The sequence below is a fragment of the Folsomia candida genome, unplaced genomic scaffold (assembly GCF_002217175.1).
Source record: "Folsomia candida strain VU population unplaced genomic scaffold, ASM221717v1 Fcan01_Sc001, whole genome shotgun sequence".
Taxonomy (NCBI): Eukaryota; Metazoa; Arthropoda; class Collembola; order Entomobryomorpha; family Isotomidae; genus Folsomia; species Folsomia candida.
The window spans coordinates 12,221,790-12,236,310 of record NW_019091193.1 but is presented as its reverse complement, the minus strand read 5'-3'; the positions used below and the strand labels follow the sequence as shown (position 1 = coordinate 12,236,310).

At 37.1% G+C, this 14,521-nt stretch overlaps 4 protein-coding genes across 6 annotated transcripts; 2 read left to right on the top strand and 2 right to left on the bottom strand.

Moving 5' to 3' along the window:
• The first annotated feature begins 1,465 nt into the window (after positions 1-1,465).
• LOC110841635 (dnaJ homolog subfamily A member 2) lies at positions 1,466-4,122 on the top strand. Its single transcript, XM_022087319.2, has 8 exons — positions 1,466-2,059; positions 2,140-2,206; positions 2,311-2,551; positions 2,654-2,734; positions 2,805-3,084; positions 3,190-3,388; positions 3,505-3,632; positions 3,707-4,122. The coding sequence occupies exons 1-8, from the start codon at positions 1,973-1,975 to the stop codon at positions 3,872-3,874; spliced, it is 1,251 nt and encodes a 416-aa protein (XP_021943011.1). The 5' UTR covers positions 1,466-1,972; the 3' UTR covers positions 3,875-4,122.
• A 205-nt stretch (positions 4,123-4,327) lies between these two features.
• Positions 4,328-13,800, top strand: LOC110842443 (DNA polymerase subunit gamma-1). Of its 3 annotated transcripts, none has more exons than XM_035844812.1 (22): positions 4,328-5,008; positions 5,085-5,227; positions 5,309-5,406; positions 5,502-5,605; positions 5,686-5,753; positions 5,945-6,071; positions 6,321-6,487; positions 6,593-6,775; positions 6,850-7,000; positions 7,083-7,324; positions 7,401-7,565; positions 7,640-7,733; positions 7,864-7,976; positions 8,106-8,238; positions 8,317-8,553; positions 10,504-10,707; positions 10,796-10,933; positions 11,022-11,180; positions 11,251-11,385; positions 11,457-11,573; positions 11,653-11,885; positions 13,355-13,800. In XM_035844812.1, the coding sequence occupies exons 1-21, from the start codon at positions 4,541-4,543 to the stop codon at positions 11,827-11,829; spliced, it is 3,423 nt and encodes a 1,140-aa protein (XP_035700705.1). In that variant the 5' UTR covers positions 4,328-4,540; the 3' UTR covers positions 11,830-11,885; positions 13,355-13,800. The 3 variants fall into 3 exon arrangements, with proteins under 3 accessions (XP_035700705.1, XP_021943880.2, XP_035700700.1); XM_022088188.2 differs by having other exon boundaries at positions 5,683-5,753; XM_035844807.1 differs by having other exon boundaries at positions 5,683-5,753; positions 13,352-13,800.
• Positions 11,878-14,428, bottom strand: LOC110847080 (fructose-2,6-bisphosphatase TIGAR). The gene is made up of 6 exons (XM_022093932.2): positions 14,294-14,428; positions 12,953-13,036; positions 12,781-12,859; positions 12,552-12,710; positions 12,337-12,477; positions 11,878-12,235 (listed from the first exon to the last, which is right to left on the bottom strand). The coding sequence occupies exons 2-6, from the start codon at positions 12,994-12,996 to the stop codon at positions 11,942-11,944; spliced, it is 717 nt and encodes a 238-aa protein (XP_021949624.1). The 5' UTR covers positions 12,997-13,036; positions 14,294-14,428; the 3' UTR covers positions 11,878-11,941.
• Positions 13,107-14,133, bottom strand: LOC110847089 (mpv17-like protein). The gene is made up of 4 exons (XM_022093942.2): positions 13,840-14,133; positions 13,712-13,747; positions 13,542-13,637; positions 13,107-13,458 (listed from the first exon to the last, which is right to left on the bottom strand). The coding sequence occupies exons 1-4, from the start codon at positions 14,095-14,097 to the stop codon at positions 13,315-13,317; spliced, it is 534 nt and encodes a 177-aa protein (XP_021949634.1). The 5' UTR covers positions 14,098-14,133; the 3' UTR covers positions 13,107-13,314.
• Positions 14,429-14,521: the final 93 nt, after the last annotated feature.

Here is a 14,521-nt window from a genome sequence, read left to right as displayed (position 1 = left end):
CTTATTTGGCCCAAATCTCATCGATAATGTTGTTAGAATATACGAAAAATGTTATTAGCAAAATATCCATTTGAATAAATTCAAATATTCATTATTTTTATCCAGGTTTTAACTCCTTGGCAGAAACGGTACGTGTTGGATAGGGTGCCTATACACCATCCTTATGGGATCCGCGAACGATTTGGGCGGAGACCTGTAAATTTGATTTTCGCAGGTCTTTGCCAAAGGGACCTCTATCTCCGCATGGGGAAGATTAAAGCATTTTTAAGGTTGTATGGAATTGAAGCGGACTTTTTTCATAAAACAATAAATAAAGTTTGATATCTAATCACCTTTCTTAATGTTATTACTAAATTTATTATTATTTAATTATTTTTTATCATAATCACGTTTTACCCGAAAGCCTGCTTAATGAGTTTGTTCCCTGGTCGCCTTAATCAAGTTGTAAGTTGCAACTACTTAAATAGCCGCTAAGCTGGTCTTAACCAAAGTGAGTCTAACCCACATAGTGAATCCGGCCCCAGTTGACGTGGAATTCCTCCACCTTGCTTGCTTGACAAAGACGGCTAGTAGTTCATCTCTTATATACTAATCTAAGGTTCTCTCTGCAAGTCAAAAGTTCGCGTGATTCGAAATTTTTGGGTTAAGTGACGTTTTTAATGGGAAAACATGATTTTGGGGGTAAAATGAATTATTTTGTTGTAAAATGAAATTTTTTTGAGGAAAAAATTTTTGGGGTAAAATGAAATTTTCGGGGCAAAATGACATTTTGGGGGGAAAATAAAATTTTGGCGTAAAGTGAAATTTTTGGGGTAAAATGAAATTTTTGGGGTAAAGTGAATTTTTTGGGGTAAAATGAAATTTTTGGGGTAAAGTGAATTTTTTGGGGCAAAATGAAATTTTTGGGGTAAAGTGAATTTTTTGGGGCAAAATGAAATTTTTGGGGTAAAATGAAATTTTTGGGGCTAAGTTAAATTTTTGAGGTAAAATAACATTTTTGGGGTAAAATGAAATTTTGGGGGTAAAGTGAAATTTTTGGGGCAAAGTGAAATTTTTGGGGGTAAAATGAAATTTTTGGGGCTAAGTTAAATTTTTGAGGTAAAATAACATTTTTGGGGTAAAATGAAATTTTGGGGGTAAAATGAAATTTTTGGGGTAAAGTGAAATTTTTGGGGCAAAGTGAAATTTTTGGGGTAAAATGAAATTTTTGGGGTAAAATGAAATTTTTGGGGTGATGTGAGATTGTTCGGCTCGGCCACGGCCACGGGTCTTGCATCTCGGCCACGGCCACGGCTAACTTGCATCGGCCACGGCTACGGCTAAATTGCATCTCGGCCACGGCTAACTTGCAGCACATCTTTCTGAGCTGGCCTTGCTGCACCCTCTGTGGTGAGAAGGTCGCAATCGTTACTCTGGCTCAAATGAAATCGGCGCATTGGACTTGGTGGATTCCTCCTTTTCATGGATTGCCAATCGCTCCTTGCACTCTTCATCATCAGGCAAGCAAGTCATCCTCAGTTCTCCGTCAATTCACAATTAACTTCCTCACTCTCAAAATCAATTTGTGCATTATTCCCATTTAACCATCGTCGTTAAAGGTCAACGTCTGACATCCCACCAAATCAGAACGACGCCAAGCATGCTCTTCAAATAAGCACATTCAAAATTGTTTCAAGAACACACAAGTCACATCTTCTATCGCTATATCACATATTATGCCATTTTCATAATTATTAATTATTCAGGAGACGCTATTCTAATTTCAACTCAGCTCACGAATTATATTGTTATTTTTTGCTGTGATAAATCCGTTAGTCGGGGTCAGTCGAGTACTTGAAGATATTGATATTGTGTGTGATTTCGGTCGAACAAATCGTGTCGTTTGTCGAGAACAAAGAAACTTGAAGGTCACAACGATTGTGAACAGGAAAATCGACAAGCAAAGGACGAATTTTAACACTTGTTTGAAATAATGGCTGCCAGAGGAAGTGGCGTTGATTCGCAATTATACGAGACATTGGGAGTGTCTAGGACAGCTTCAGATTCAGAAATTAAAAGGGTAAATTCATTAGTAAATTATGGAACTTTTGTTTATGCAGATTTTGATAAATTAGTACTTACTCCTGTGTTCTTTTAAAGGCGTATCATCGGCTTGCCAAGGAGTTTCATCCTGACAAGAACCCCAGAGCAGGAGATAAGTTCAAAGGTAGGTAGGAATGATTAAGTTTGATTACGTACATATGAGGTTTTCCGAACGTATACAATGACAAATTGATATAGTGGTGTTGATAAGAAAATTTTACCTTGTAGAGATATCCTACGCGTATGATGTATTGTCTGATCCAAAAAAGAAAGAGGTCTATGATCGATATGGATTAAGGGGGTTGCAAGAAGGTGGAGGCCATGATGGAGACCACTTTGGTGGTGGCGGATTTCCCGGAGATTTCTTTTCAGACTTATTCGGCGGAGGCGGTGGGCCTAGCATGTTTTTTGGAGGAGGTGCCCACGGTCATCGTCAAAGGAAATCCGAAGATTCAATGAAACCTCTCAAGTCAGTTTACTAAACTATAAAATGACATATCTGCATCTCGATAATTCTTGTTGTAGGTAGTCAGTCTGTATTATTCGAGATTGTATATAATTTTGTCCATAGGGTGACATTGGAAGACCTATACCTTGGAAAATCACACACCATGAAACATGAACGGAAAGCTGTGTGTAAAGATTGCAGCGGGTAAGTGTAAATGTTAATAAATGTATATTGTTGATCGTGACTGACGAATAGACACTTTTTTAAAATACAGACTTGGAACTTTAAATGCGAAAAGTTCGAAACCTTGTGCGGATTGTCGAGGTAGTGGCATGAAAATGCAATATAGACAACTTGGGCCGGGACTAGTTCAACAAATTCATTCTACATGCAACAAGTGCGGCGGACAGGGTACAGTGATTCCAGACAAAGATCGTTGCAAAAAATGCGTTGGTACGAAAATCATGCAAGAAGTAAAGGACATTGAGGTTCATGTCGACAAAGGCATGTCTCACGGAACAAAGATAGTTGTCCGGGGTGAAGGTGATGAAGAAGTATGTCGTGTTGAACCCTTGTCTTGTTCTTATGAACATTGTACCTTAAGTTAATTACGGCCAAGTATTAATACCTTGAAATTGAAACTTTTTTTCACATTTCAGCCTGGTGTCACACCTGGTGATTTAATATATGTCCTACAACAAGAAGCACATGATTTGTTTGAACGAAATGGCGATAATTTGGTTATGACACGGAATATATCGCTGACAGAATCGCTTTGCGGTTTCCAGTTTTCTATTCGCCACCTAGATGGACGTGACTTAGTCATTTCGAGAACACCAGGACATGTTGTAGCTACAGGCAAGTTTTTTTGTCATTCTAAAGAATTAGATCACTATTATCGATTATAATTATTATTTAGCCCAAGTTATATACTTTGGCCCAACAGGTTTATAAATTACTATTTCTTCTTACAGAAACTATGCAAATTGTTCTTGGCGAGGGAATGCCTCATTATAAACGGCCATTCGACAAAGGAAATTTGTTGATAAAGTTCAAGGTTGATTTTCCATCATCCCACTTCACTGACGAAAAATCGCTAAAAGTACGCCATGATTTTGTATATTTATTTTCTGATCAAATTTGATAAATTAATGTTCGAATTTGTTGTATGAACAGGTTTTGGAGACAATCTTGCCTTCTCGCCCCCCGTTTATTAGGCCAGATGGGGACAATGTTGAAGATGTCGATCTTTGCGATTATGAACCTGGGACTGGAGGAGCGCAAGATAGTGATGACGATGAAGATGACCCACGAGGGCAGCGCATAGGTTGTGCTCATCAATAATATTAATATTTAATAGCCTCAATTCATTTTTACCCGTACTTTCGTTTCATACTTCTTTAACAATAATTGATGCTGCTATATACTGATAGTATTTTATGGATTTTGTACACTAAAGTTCATGGTGCACTTTGCACAAATACGAATCCAAATTATCCATATGTAAAAAGTAAGCCATTTATGCGACACTGTAATTTGTACTAATGTTTACGAAAATAAATGGAGAACCACTAATGTGAGAACGACATCCAAATTATTGAATTTTGATTGCAAACGGAATGTAGTACTATTAAAACTGACCAGGTTTTCAAACACCTGTTTTTACTTATCACGGATAACTTATCCGGAATAAGTTATAATCGCGTGAAAGCACAATTTCGGTGGCTGATTTAATTTTTCATCGAGTGACTTCAAATGCAGTATACACAAGCACCAGGTTAAAATCCAACCCGCGAATTAAATCCGCACATGTTCGGCTTCGACAATTTTATTTTAGTCACTTCTTTTCACTCTCCACCCGAAATTTTCGCATGGGTGAGATTAGTAAAAAAAATTAGTTTCATACGAATTACAAGTTAAGTTCTACATGGAACATAAAAAAATTATTACATTGTGTTTTTGTTACAAACAGTACTATAAGTGAGCACCACGACTTAATTAGCAATCAAAATGCTACGTTGTTGCGGCTGTCGGCGGTTGCAGAGATTATCAATGTATCCGGTTGGGCGAATAAATGCTTCAAAAGATTCACGTGAATTTTTCTCTACAACAATCAGCCCTGATTTGGAACAAATCAATGAAAAGAATCAGAATGGCAATGTGCACGTCAACCCATGCAAAATTCAAATGATTTCCGACCAGCTCTTTGACCAAGTATTTATTGATCGTTATCGTCAGAAGGTGTACTCGGAAGACTTGGTGGAGAAGTGCAGGCGACATTTGGAAGCACACAATCTCTGGGGGCAGAATGTAGATATTGCGGAACCAATCAAGTTTCACCTTCCAGAATTAGAGGGCAATGATATTAACCATCACTTTCAAAACATTGCAAGACAACAGACGTTCCGATATAAAAATTTGCTTGACAAACTTGTTAAAACTGAAATTCCAGCACTTCCAACTAAATGGGTGTTCGATGTATGTTGATATTCCTACTAAATTCATGAATCTGTCCATCTAATGTCCCGTAATAATAGCGGCTGGTTCATTTTAGGTTGGATGGACCAAGTATCACAAGGATGGGCGAACTGAAAGTGTTCCATTTCCTGTAGAAAATGCAATGGTTTTCGACGTAGAAGTCTGCATGTCACATGGACAAGTTCCAACATTGGCATGTGCGTTGACAACAGACGGCTGGCAAGTTATCAAAATATATTTTACAAGCATTTTCCCTCCTTTCACTGGCATTATTTATTTTATTTTGTTTTATGAATTAAGGTATTCCTGGTGCTCATCCTCGCTTTTTACGGGAATTAGCCGCAATCCCTCGTCGAGGCACAAACTTGATGAACTGATACCGCTGGAAACCCTAAATGGTACGTTTCATATTTTTAATTTGCTCCTTGACCGAAATTAACTAAGTTTTTCATATAATGCTATATAAATTTTCTTAATAATTATTGAATTAAAGGGGAAATGAAACCACCACAATCACGAGATTGGGTCGAGAAAATAGTCATTGGTCATAATGTCAGCTACGATAGAGCAAGGATTAAAGAACAATATTTTTTAGAGGTAAATAAGCTTGCACTGCATACATGCATGATTATGTCTTATGAAACCGGTAGATTTATCTTTTATTTTTATATCAGAAGACAAAACTAAGGTTTATGGACACAATGTCTCTGCATATTGCTGTCAGTGGGATTACGAGTTTTCAAAGGTAAAACTAAATATTTTTGTTCTATAATATCTTTGTAATTAACAGACAACATACAAAGTGAAGATTTGATATGGCCAACTTATTCGACCAACAGTGTTTGGTCTTCTTTGAATCTCTTTACTAATATTTTACAGAAGTTGCACCTTTCTTGAAGTTGTATCAATTTCAAAAAAACATGATTATAATTAAAGGGCCCTGAAAATGAGTATGAAAAGTCGAATGAAACGTGAGGGGACAAAATCGGCTCCTGGAATCGATACTTCTGCCTTAGATTGGGACGAACTTAGCTCATTAAATAATTTGTCGGATGTGCACAATGTAAGCATATAATGTTATTTACCAATTGAGAAAATTCATAAACATTATATTACGGTGCGCCACATGACATGGGAATGGGAGGCCATGGACCTATGGCCTCCCATGTCTTCCATACGGGAATTAAGCAAAACCACCGTAAAAATGTTGACTGAATGGTGACACGTTACGGTGACACGTTACCTTAATACTGAAGTCTGATATGGATGTTTATATTCTATATGTATTTCTGATATACTTCTTGGCAATTAGCTTTACTGCAAGGGCGAAGTTATAAACAAAGACGAGAGGAATATTTTTGTCAAAGGAACCCTGCAGGATGTCCGGGATAATTTCCAAAGTCTGGCCCTGTATTGCGCCAAAGATGTTCGAGCCACTCATGAAATATTGCAGCATCTTCTCCCCTCTTTTTATGAACGGTATTTACCAAAGAACATGCAAGCACACATTAATAATCCTTATTGATTTACGAATAAATGAATAAAATGTGAAATGCAATTGTATAATATATTCGTGATGTATAGGTTTCCACATCCCGTAACGTTATGCGGTATGTTGGAGATGGGAACAACATATTTACCAATCAATCAAAATTGGGTTTCATACATGAACAGTTCGGAGGAAGTGTTTAAACAGTCAGAAAATGAAGTCAAGTCAATTTTAGTGCAGAAAGCAAACGACGCTTTGAAGCTTTTAGAAAACGAAAGGTGATTTCAAACTTGTTTGTTTAGAAGAATTGGTATTGATAAGTTCTGTTTTGTCACTTCTTGTTCCCGTGTAGATATAAAACAGATCCATGGCTTTGGGACTTAGACTGGAAGATATCAAAAAAACGATCCAGTAAGAAAGCATCTGTGGAGACGGATAAAAATACCCAATCGTTGCAGGATACACACGAGTACCCAGCTTGGTATAAGAAATTATTGTACAAGGTTTGCTAATATAGTTCTTTGTAAATATTGTTCAAACTTTAGATATATTATTTAGCTTATTATTACATGTGTCCTTAAAAAGCCTGGAGATCCTGACTATCAACCCGGACCTTCTAAAATCAGCTCATCTATGCAAATAGTTCCAAAATTATTAAAACTAACTTGGTTTGGATTTCCATTACACCATTCAAAAACTGGGAAATGGGGATTTCTTGTAAAAAAGTCTAAAGAAGCGAGGCAAGATATACAGCAATCCTTGTCAGAATTTGATGAAGATGAAAACGATGACAATGAAAATGAGAATGCAACAAAATTTCCATTTAGGTAAAATTTGTAATTGCATGGATGCTTCGTTTTGTTGTATTGGAATTATTGTTACTAATTATATTGTTTGGAGCAGAAATTGGGAAGAGATTTATGACGCCAGCAAAGCAAAATTAGTGAACCGAATAGGAGGCAGTCCATCCACAGACTTGTCCATTGCAAAAGAAGAATTAAATCATAAATCTGAGGAACTAACTCAAGACTTGTCGGATTTCCTTAAAGGCTTAAAAACGGTTACTGGGTATGTATGCATGCTTTTAGTTATTAAGGATTTAAGGATTTTGTCCAAGAATTTTTTGACCTTATCTCTTGTAGTCGAACGTTTATGCAAAACTATCCAACGGATCCGAACCTTGGACAACGAAATTCGCCTCATCCCGATTGTGAATTTATACCACTTCCTCACAAGGTCGGTCACTTTTAACGTGTGTCTTTGTACTTGTATAGCTAGCAAAAGCACAGCACTTACAGCAACGTGATTCATGAAACTTATTATTCTGCTTCTCTGATTGAAAAAAGTATTGTATGGAATATAATAGAATGGGGTCAACTACAAGGTAGGAAACCCACTTGGCAAGGATTTTTTGAGCAAAATTGAAGAAGGAATTTTAAGTTGTCAAAATGGCCAAGATGTGGCTGACAAAGTTGTAAAGTGAGTGATATATCGTATTTATTCATTTGTAGATAGACATATGTAGATATGATTGTTGTTATCATACATTCACACAACATTTATAGCTGGGTTTATTTTTAAAATTATAATTTGCGATTATCTTATTAGAATCAGCAAACAATCGTCGTATTGGAGAAACAACAGAGATAGAATATTCGGACAAATGACAGTGTGGTACGATAATCAGGCGGAAGGTACTTCGAGTAACAAGCAATCTGAAATGGGAGCTATAGTTCCACAGGTGGGGTCTTAAAAATTGATATGAAATACTTGCTAGTTACTAGATTAACCAAAACTTAGCTTGAATGTGTGTTTCAAGGTTGTTGTTGCTGGAACGTTAACAAGGAGGGCTGTCGAACCGACATGGATGACAGCGTCTAACGCGTATGAAGATAGAATAGGATCAGAGCTTAAAAGTATGGTGCAGGCCCCACCCTCGTATAATTTTGTTGGTGCAGATGTTGACTCTCAAGAACTTTGGATTGCTTCCGTCATTGGAGATGCGCATTTTGCAACTATGCATGGTTGTACCGCTTTGGGCTGGATGACCTTACAAGTAAAAACCTACTCCAAGCAACTTCGCGGGGCCTTTTAAGACGGCATTATTACATAAAAGCCAGACTCTAATGAACGATTGGCATATAATTTTTAGCCCGAACTAGGGCTTATGTAATCGACCTGTCCGTCTGTCTGTCTTTCCATAACTCTCGAAGGAGTAGGCTGATTTTTACCAAATTTGATACAGACATGCATCTGGGCAACGACCGAGTTCGAAGATGGGTATTAGTGTTTCTCACGGGTCGGGTTCTTGCAAATCCGAAACCCGAACCCGATACTACTGATCCGAAACTTGAGGGCAACCCGAACCCGAAGAACCCGAAACCCGTTTGCAAGGATCCGAACCCGAACTGGCGGATCAAATCCGAAACCCGAACCCGAAAAACCGAATATATTTTAACTTTAAGGGGTGACTGGCTTTTTAGCCTAAAGGTTTCAAACAAACAATACTTCTGTAAATATGACCGAGGAATTATAATTAAGCACATTTCTGCATAAGTACATTTTAAAATGTGAATCTTAATTCCTCGACCATAATAATGCAATCTCAAAAAATCGACCATGGATAATGGCTTTCCGTGACATTCAGAAATTTTTAAATCAGTTGAAAACTGAAAATGATTTTCAGTTTCAAGTTTCCAATATTAAAGTAAGCTCAAGCTAACTATTTAGCAAATTTTTGATAAAAAAATATATTTTATTTCAATATTCAAACCATAACACTAATTGAAGACACTTGTGAAAAGAAGTTACGACAATTAAAAATTTGAATTATTTAATGAATTACTGCAGCATAACCGTCGTAGCAAGTGTGGTTAACACTTTATTTTCTTTTTTAATGTTTTCGTATTCGTTGTGGCAAAAAGTTCTTGTTGGTTCGGGTTTCGGGTTCTTAGTCGGAACCCGAACCCGACCCGAACCCGAAATTTTGGGCTCACATTTCTCGGACCCGAACCCGAACCCGAAAGTTTCGGGTTCTGAAATTTCGTATCCGAAGCAGGACCCAAACCCGATCCGAACCCGAAACCCGAAGTAAGAACCCGAACCCGTGAGAAACACTCGATCAAAAAACATTTAGACCAATGAGTGGTACCCTGGACACGACTATCACCTCGAAAGTATCCCTTGTTAGCTAACTTTTAATTTCAAGTTCTTTGATGAGAAGCCACTAATTGTAAGTATTACCGTGCCGGATTTCATGTTTTTAACGCAATTTCTAAAAATAGATATGGATCACCTCTCTCCCAAATTTCACTTCGATATGACGATTTTGAAAAATCAGTATGGGTCACCCCATAGGGTCCATCAAGATTAAAATTGTTCCAACCTAAATTCAGTTTTTTCTGTTACAATCCACTAGCAACCTTTGTTCCAAATTTCAACTACGTACTACAAATTTTAGAAATCCGTCGGGTCACCCTATCGGGTCTCCCAGGTTTAAAATTTCTGAAACTCCATTCCAATTTAAACGCTTTGAGGTCAGTCGCAATCTTCATACTAAAATTACTTATAATTATTACTATAGATATTTCTCAAGCTACAAATATTTTACTTACACTTAAATAATTTAACCTGCTCTAAAGGTTCTTGGTAGTTAAGGGCAACGCATTTGGATGGAAATGACCCCCACCGGCCAATTACTTGACCGATCATGCCCATCTCCGAACTCATCCTTACTTTTGACCCGAAGATGAAGTGTGCAAAATTTCAAGTCGATAGCTTTTGTTTAAAGAGAGTTATCGTGCGCACAGACGGACGCACAGACGGACGGACAGACAGACATCTTGGTAAATCTATAAGGCCATCTTAAAAGGCCTAAAACACATCAAAAAATAGCATTTCAATTCTTTATATGTACAGCGTTGTGATGGATGACTTTAAAAGTTATTCTACTCTAGAGTTTTTCCGTGTTCCAATATTGTAAAATATTCCTTTCTTGTTTTCCTAGGGCACAAAAAACTCTGGAACAGACATGCATTCAAAAACTGCATCCGTAAGCGGAATTAGTCGAGAACATGCCAAAGTCTTAAATTATGCAAGAATTTATGGTGCGGGAGTAAAATTTGCAGAGAGGCTGTTGCTACAGTTTAATAGGACCATGTCCCCAAACGACGCTAGGCAAAAAGCAAAACTGATGTTCAAAATGACAAAGGTTTTATTTCATTACTGGATTCCATAACTGGTACATTATAAATACAGATACATTGAGACTTACAGACTTTCGTTTTATTTTGTTCCAGGGTGACAGAAAATATCTGCTTAATCACGAGGGTCAGCAGCTTGCCAGCCAATCGGAAGAATTTGAGCACCGTTGCATGGATCCTATGACTAAGCCTGAGCTTGTACGAATTATGTCGTTTCACCACTTTCCGTACAGAGTAAGTTGCAGATAAATACTGATTAAACTACGCCACATTTACTTCCACTACTTTTCGCTGTAAATGTTTTAATATGATTATTATGCAGGAATACATGTCACTAGTCGATAAACTTGTTTGGGATAATGGTACAGAGTCATTCATGTTCAACAGACTGGAAGAGATAGCACAAGAGGAAAATCCTCAGACTCCAGTTCTTGGGGGCTTAATCAGTCGTTCACTGATTCCATCGGTGGTTCATGACGATGTAATTTGTTTAATAACAATTTGATTTTGCATTATTAGTTATTAGTAATACGATACTACGAAATTTATAGTATATGACTAGCCGAGTGAACTGGGTGGTACAAAGCTCTGCAGTGGATTACCTTCATCTCATGTTAACATGCATGGGATGGCTGATAAAAAAATTCAATTTGAATGCAAGATTTTCTATCAGTGTTCACGATGAGGTAAACGATTAATAATGACTTTCAAGCTTTAATTTAATAAATACATATATTATCAATATTTTTCTCTTTAGGTTCGGTATTTAGTACATTCAGACGACAAATATAAATTGGCACTGGCTCTTCAAATTACAAATCTGCTAACCCGATCATTCTGCTCACATCGTTTGGGAATATACGACCTCCCTCAGGTATAAGTCACGTTCGACAAAAACATTATTATTGAAGTGCTAACGATTGATATAAAAACATCATTGTCATTTGCTTCAGTCGGTGGCATTCTTTAGCTGTGTTGATATAGACACAGTTCTTCGGAAAGAGGTTACCCATGACTGCAAAACCCCTTCTAATCCACAAGGACTAGCAAAAATGTACAACATACCAGAAGGGGAAGCATTAGATATTCGGAAAACTCTAGAATTTACCAACGGAAGTTTGGTTCGATGAAAAATGATGATAATGTATGATAGACAACTACGCCGACAACGACAAGTCTTAAATTGGTAAGACATCTTATCTTTATTTCAGTTAACTGTTAGTTAATCGTTAGTTATTAGCATCATTCTGGTAAATGCTTGGTATCATTTACATCTCTGAACAAAATTTTATAACGTTTCGTTTCTTCTTGCTCATCATTAGTGTCAGTCGTTGTCACACGATTGACGGAAAATATTGATATCGCCGTATTCTTGTGAATTGTTATGGCTTTAGAAGGATCAAAGTTTTCCAAATTATACTTGGCTTCGTGTGTGTGAAGGTGTTTCAAAAAGTACTGAATCCATCCCCCGTGACTAACGACGAGAATTTGGGTCTCGTTTTCTGCTCCTGGCTCATCAGCAAGTTTGCAGATATCCTGAAAAAAAGTATTCAAAATATCATTTCATCACATAGCATTGTATGACGTAAATGCAATATGTTAGCGGAAATGATAACCAATACTGATGAGTGGCTTACGTCGAAAAAAGATGCTGCACGCTGAGCTACTTCTACTGATGTTTCAGCTCCTTCTGGAGTATAGTTATGAATCTGGACGTTGTGCTTTTTCGCTTCTTCAAGAAGATTTTTTGCAGGGGACCCTTCTGCTGATCCAAAGCACTGATTTTGAGAATGTTAAAATTCGTTATTAATTTCCAACAAACAAAATACCTATTTTGTAAATCTTTGCTTACCCGTTCCCGCAGACGGACATCTTTCTGAATTTCCGAATCCTCGTTTCCTGAATGCTTCAAAACGAGTTGGGCTGTGTGATGGGCCCTTGATAAGTCACTGCTGTATACCTTGGTGAATGTTTGATTCAAGGTTTTCATTCTCATTCCCAACAATTCCGCCTGAATGTGTTTAGAATTTTAAATTTTTGAAATTGCTTTTTCCTTTAATTGATTGTGCTTAAGATTTTACCTGTCGAACTCCAACAGAAGAAAGAGGAACGTCCGTTTGCCCTTGAAGCAATCTTTGTACATTGAGTGTTGTTTCACCACTGTGTCAAAAATATGCAGCATTCATATTTCATAGTCAATAGTAAACAAGTAAATCGTTAATTGACTGTAGTTAAATTTAAATAGTGTATTACTGTCGAACGAGTGTCACAATAAAAGATGGCATCCTGAAAACCATGAATCGATGCTCCGGAAATTGTCCTGACTCAGTCGGTTATCTAATTAGAATAAATTATTTTTTGATTTTTATGATCTTCAATATTAATCACAAATGATTTAGCCTAGTTATTGAAAACTAGCCATTTTGTCCTAGTTTTGGTTTTATTACTAAAATTTGGTCATTTTACAATTCTTTCTTAGCACAATTTCATAGTATTCTTATGCCTGCAATAGTGAGTCAAAAGTGAGGGCATCATGGCGATGGTATACGAATTGAATTTTAACGTACTACAAATGTTAAAGCTATATATCAATATCACGATGGTTGAATTTGCAACTAAACCGGCCCATTTTTATGTTTCATGTATGACAAGAAGATTGTCCAGAAGAAGCTCGCAACGCCCGTAACTGAAACTCGATTACGCTGAGGGACGTAGGCGAAGTTTATCGTTTGTACTGCCGGCCAGAATAAAAGTCCCGTCTACGTTAAAACAGGAAAATTATATTTGCGACCTGCTCCTTGAATTCCCCAAATTGTGTGTTTATTCCTTTTGATCGTGCTACCTTATATGTTTGGACAAATTTACTCTTCAACTCGTCCACAGCACCGTCCCAAGTCTTTCCTTCTAATAGACTCATCCCAATGTAAAACGAAGAGATCTATTTGCAAGAACCAACGAACAATGAATGACGTCCATAACTTTATTATTAGATAATTTTTGTAATATACTTACAGCAAATGGGCTGTACATGAATTGTTCACAAGCAACCTGTGTCAAGGAACCAAAAAAATGTGCTTAGTGCTTATCTAGATTTGTAACCATTTGTGTAAACGATAGGAACATTGCAAAAAAGTGTATACCTTCTTAACTGCGATTTTTAAAGATTGACCTGGGAACATATAAGACGATATCTTTACCCACAAGTACAACGTTGGTGCGACATAGAGGGTCCCAAACACACAAAATCGTGCAGACTCTGAAATGTTCGTCTCTTCACGACCTTGGATGAATTGTTGGCAAATATTTGACGACGGCCAGAGCACAGCGTACGTCATCATTCCTCTTAACACTGGATGTTTCTTTGAAAATGTTGAAATTCTACGTAACACCACAGCCATGATACCCTTAATCTATTGATAAATCTTAATTGATCCCCTAATTTTGAGACTAGTCAGAAACTAATGTGTTCGAGAGATGATATACTTGTCATTTCGTAAAACTATATTCTCGCCTACGTCGACGTCTTAAAGCAGTATTTACCTAAGCAACCTAATGGTTTGAGACTAGAGAAGGTTGACCTTTCGAAAATCTTACCCTTAGCTCTTTCCTACAGTGTGAATGATGTAATTTGTCGGAGTAGAAATATTGTTAAAATTGTTAAAATAGTTGTTTTTTTAGTTGGAGATGATGTGAATATGAATATGCCATGTGTGAATCACACAAATGTGATGGTGTGAGAATGTTACGAGAATCCCAAATTGAGATTCTCATCTCAACCCTCACCCTTCTTGAGAATGTAAATGTATGCAAAATGTTTTTTGG

Excerpts from the sequence above, each read along its gene's own strand:
- LOC110841635 (XM_022087319.2), top strand. The coding sequence starts at position 1,973 with ATGGCTGCCAGAGGAAGTGGCGTTGATTCGCAATTATACGAGACATTG. Across the intron at positions 2,735-2,804 it reads GTGTGTAAAGATTGCAGCGG|ACTTGGAACTTTAAATGCGA; the intron begins GTAAGTGTAAAT and ends TTTAAAATACAG. Across the intron at positions 3,389-3,504 it reads AGGACATGTTGTAGCTACAG|AAACTATGCAAATTGTTCTT; the intron begins GCAAGTTTTTTT and ends TTCTTCTTACAG.
- LOC110847080 (XM_022093932.2), bottom strand. The coding sequence starts at position 12,996 with ATGGTTTTCAGGATGCCATCTTTTATTGTGACACTCGTTCGACA. Across the intron at positions 12,860-12,952 it reads ATTGTGACACTCGTTCGACA|TGGTGAAACAACACTCAATG; the intron begins GTAATACACTAT and ends TTTTTGACACAG. Across the intron at positions 12,478-12,551 it reads ATGTCCGTCTGCGGGAACGG|TGCTTTGGATCAGCAGAAGG; the intron begins GTAAGCAAAGAT and ends TCTCAAAATCAG.
- LOC110847089 (XM_022093942.2), bottom strand. The coding sequence starts at position 14,097 with ATGGCTGTGGTGTTACGTAGAATTTCAACATTTTCAAAGAAACATCCA. Across the intron at positions 13,748-13,839 it reads TAAAAATCGCAGTTAAGAAG|GTTGCTTGTGAACAATTCAT; the intron begins GTATACACTTTT and ends TCCTTGACACAG. Across the intron at positions 13,459-13,541 it reads AATTTGTCCAAACATATAAG|ACGGGACTTTTATTCTGGCC; the intron begins GTAGCACGATCA and ends GTTTTAACGTAG.
- LOC110842443 (XM_022088188.2), top strand. The coding sequence starts at position 4,541 with ATGCTACGTTGTTGCGGCTGTCGGCGGTTGCAGAGATTATCAATGTAT. Across the intron at positions 7,734-7,863 it reads TTATACCACTTCCTCACAAG|AATGGGGTCAACTACAAGGT; the intron begins GTCGGTCACTTT and ends GGAATATAATAG. Across the intron at positions 8,554-10,503 it reads TGGGCTGGATGACCTTACAA|GGCACAAAAAACTCTGGAAC; the intron begins GTAAAAACCTAC and ends TTGTTTTCCTAG.